At 44.3% G+C, this 1,557-nt stretch overlaps 1 protein-coding gene across 1 annotated transcript in view; it reads left to right on the top strand.

Moving 5' to 3' along the window:
* The first annotated feature begins 857 nt into the window (after window positions 1-857).
* SERGEF (secretion regulating guanine nucleotide exchange factor) overlaps window positions 858-1,557 on the top strand; it is a 140,566-nt gene continuing 139,866 nt past the window's right edge. The window contains exons 1-2 of the mRNA XM_014309543.2: window positions 858-914; window positions 1,420-1,555. Of these exons, the coding sequence (XP_014165018.1) occupies window positions 858-914; window positions 1,420-1,555 (193 nt within the window). The remainder of the gene's footprint in view (window positions 915-1,419; window positions 1,556-1,557) is intronic.

Below are 1,557 nucleotides of genomic sequence, written 5' to 3'. Positions count from 1 at the left end.
AATTGTCTGCATTGCACAGTAGCAAACTCGCCTGTGTTGAGGGTCCCACAGTTCCAAGCACCTTGTAGAGCTATGCAAAGCTTCTGCCACCCCTGTTCTGGCGTGGACATGTGTGCAGGATGTGAGACATTTGAGTGGGGATCTGTGATGTGCAGGATGTATTTAACAGCACCCTAGACACTGGTTTTTTCATATGTAGATCTTATCAGGAAATCCAGAAAGTGTGCAGGAAGAATCGTCTGAAATCTTAAATACACTGGAGATGCTAGTCCAGGATTTTGAGAACTTGAAAGGACTTTCATGAAACCTCTGTGCTTGAAAATTAGCTTGAGTTTCATATGCTTTCTAGTAGGACAACTCTGCTCCATAAGCAATTGCCAGGCCAACCTTTCCAAGAATACTCACTGTTTAAATCAAGACTAGATAGATTTTTCTGTGGCTATTAACCCACTATAACTTTGTTTTATAGAGCATTTAAGATGTAGAATTATGGTCTACAATGTTTATGGCTTACATTGCACCTAATTTAAAAATAGATTTTAGGAACTTTGTCTTTCTAAAGAAGAAACCTTCCTCTAACTGAGTAGTAAGGAAGGATCTGTTTTGTCTGCTTCTGTGATAACAGTTAATATTCAGCTACAGTTTTAACAACGTTGGATTTATGATGTTGTTGAAATATACATAGGTCTGTGTTACTTCAAGCCTTGTCTGAACTATGTATAAGTTTCAAGTAGGAGTTCTTAAACTTGTTAAAGTAGCACCTACTTTCAAGAACTTCGTAAAAACAGCAGTTGTATCTTTATTTGCCTTTGTGTAGCAAAAGAAAAAAGTAAACTGCTAGAAGTAATACTGAGACGATGCACTTCCACGGCACTAACAACACGTATGTGTGGCTTTGCCCACCCAAACCTTCAGTAAAACGATGATAATTTAAGTATTTTAAACCATTGTGGAGGCTTAAATGTCAACGAAATAAAGGAGTTGCTGATAATTATCAGAACCACCAAGGCCCTTTACTTTGGCGCCGTAGCAATAAACACGGGAGGAAAGCTCGTTTCTTTACAAACAATTTGCTGGGTAGAGGTGTGAGTGTCAACGTCAATGAAATGGTCACCAGTGTCTCCACTGACTTTGGGCAGCGGGTTTGTTGCAGAGCCCAGGCAGCTCGGCTCCTAACAGGGACATGGGTCTGCACAAGCCTCAGCTTCTGAATTTTGGGGTAAAATAGCAGGTTCAAGGTGGGATATGTGGTAGGCGTTCGGGAAGGCTGTGCCTTCCTAGCGCCGCAGCCAATGGGGAATGGAAGAGGGCAACATGCGGCCGGGAACTGGGATAAAAGGAGGGTGCGCCCTCTGAAACGAGAGAGAAAAATCTCACAGGTGCGTGCCCTGTGGGCTCTCTCCCTGTATTCACGTAAAGTTGCGGGACTCCTCTGTCTCGTGTTTTGGACACGAACCTCTGGCATTTGTGGAATTTCCGGGCAAACACGAAGCGCTCGCTCAGGGCAGGCGCTTCCCGGCGCGGTTCGGGCACTGCCCGCCCGTGATCCCGCCCCGT

Source organism: Geospiza fortis, unplaced genomic scaffold (genome assembly GCF_000277835.1).
Source record: "Geospiza fortis unplaced genomic scaffold, GeoFor_1.0 scaffold524, whole genome shotgun sequence".
Classification (NCBI taxonomy): Eukaryota; Metazoa; Chordata; class Aves; order Passeriformes; family Thraupidae; genus Geospiza; species Geospiza fortis.
This window is presented reverse-complemented; position numbering and strand designations above follow the sequence as displayed.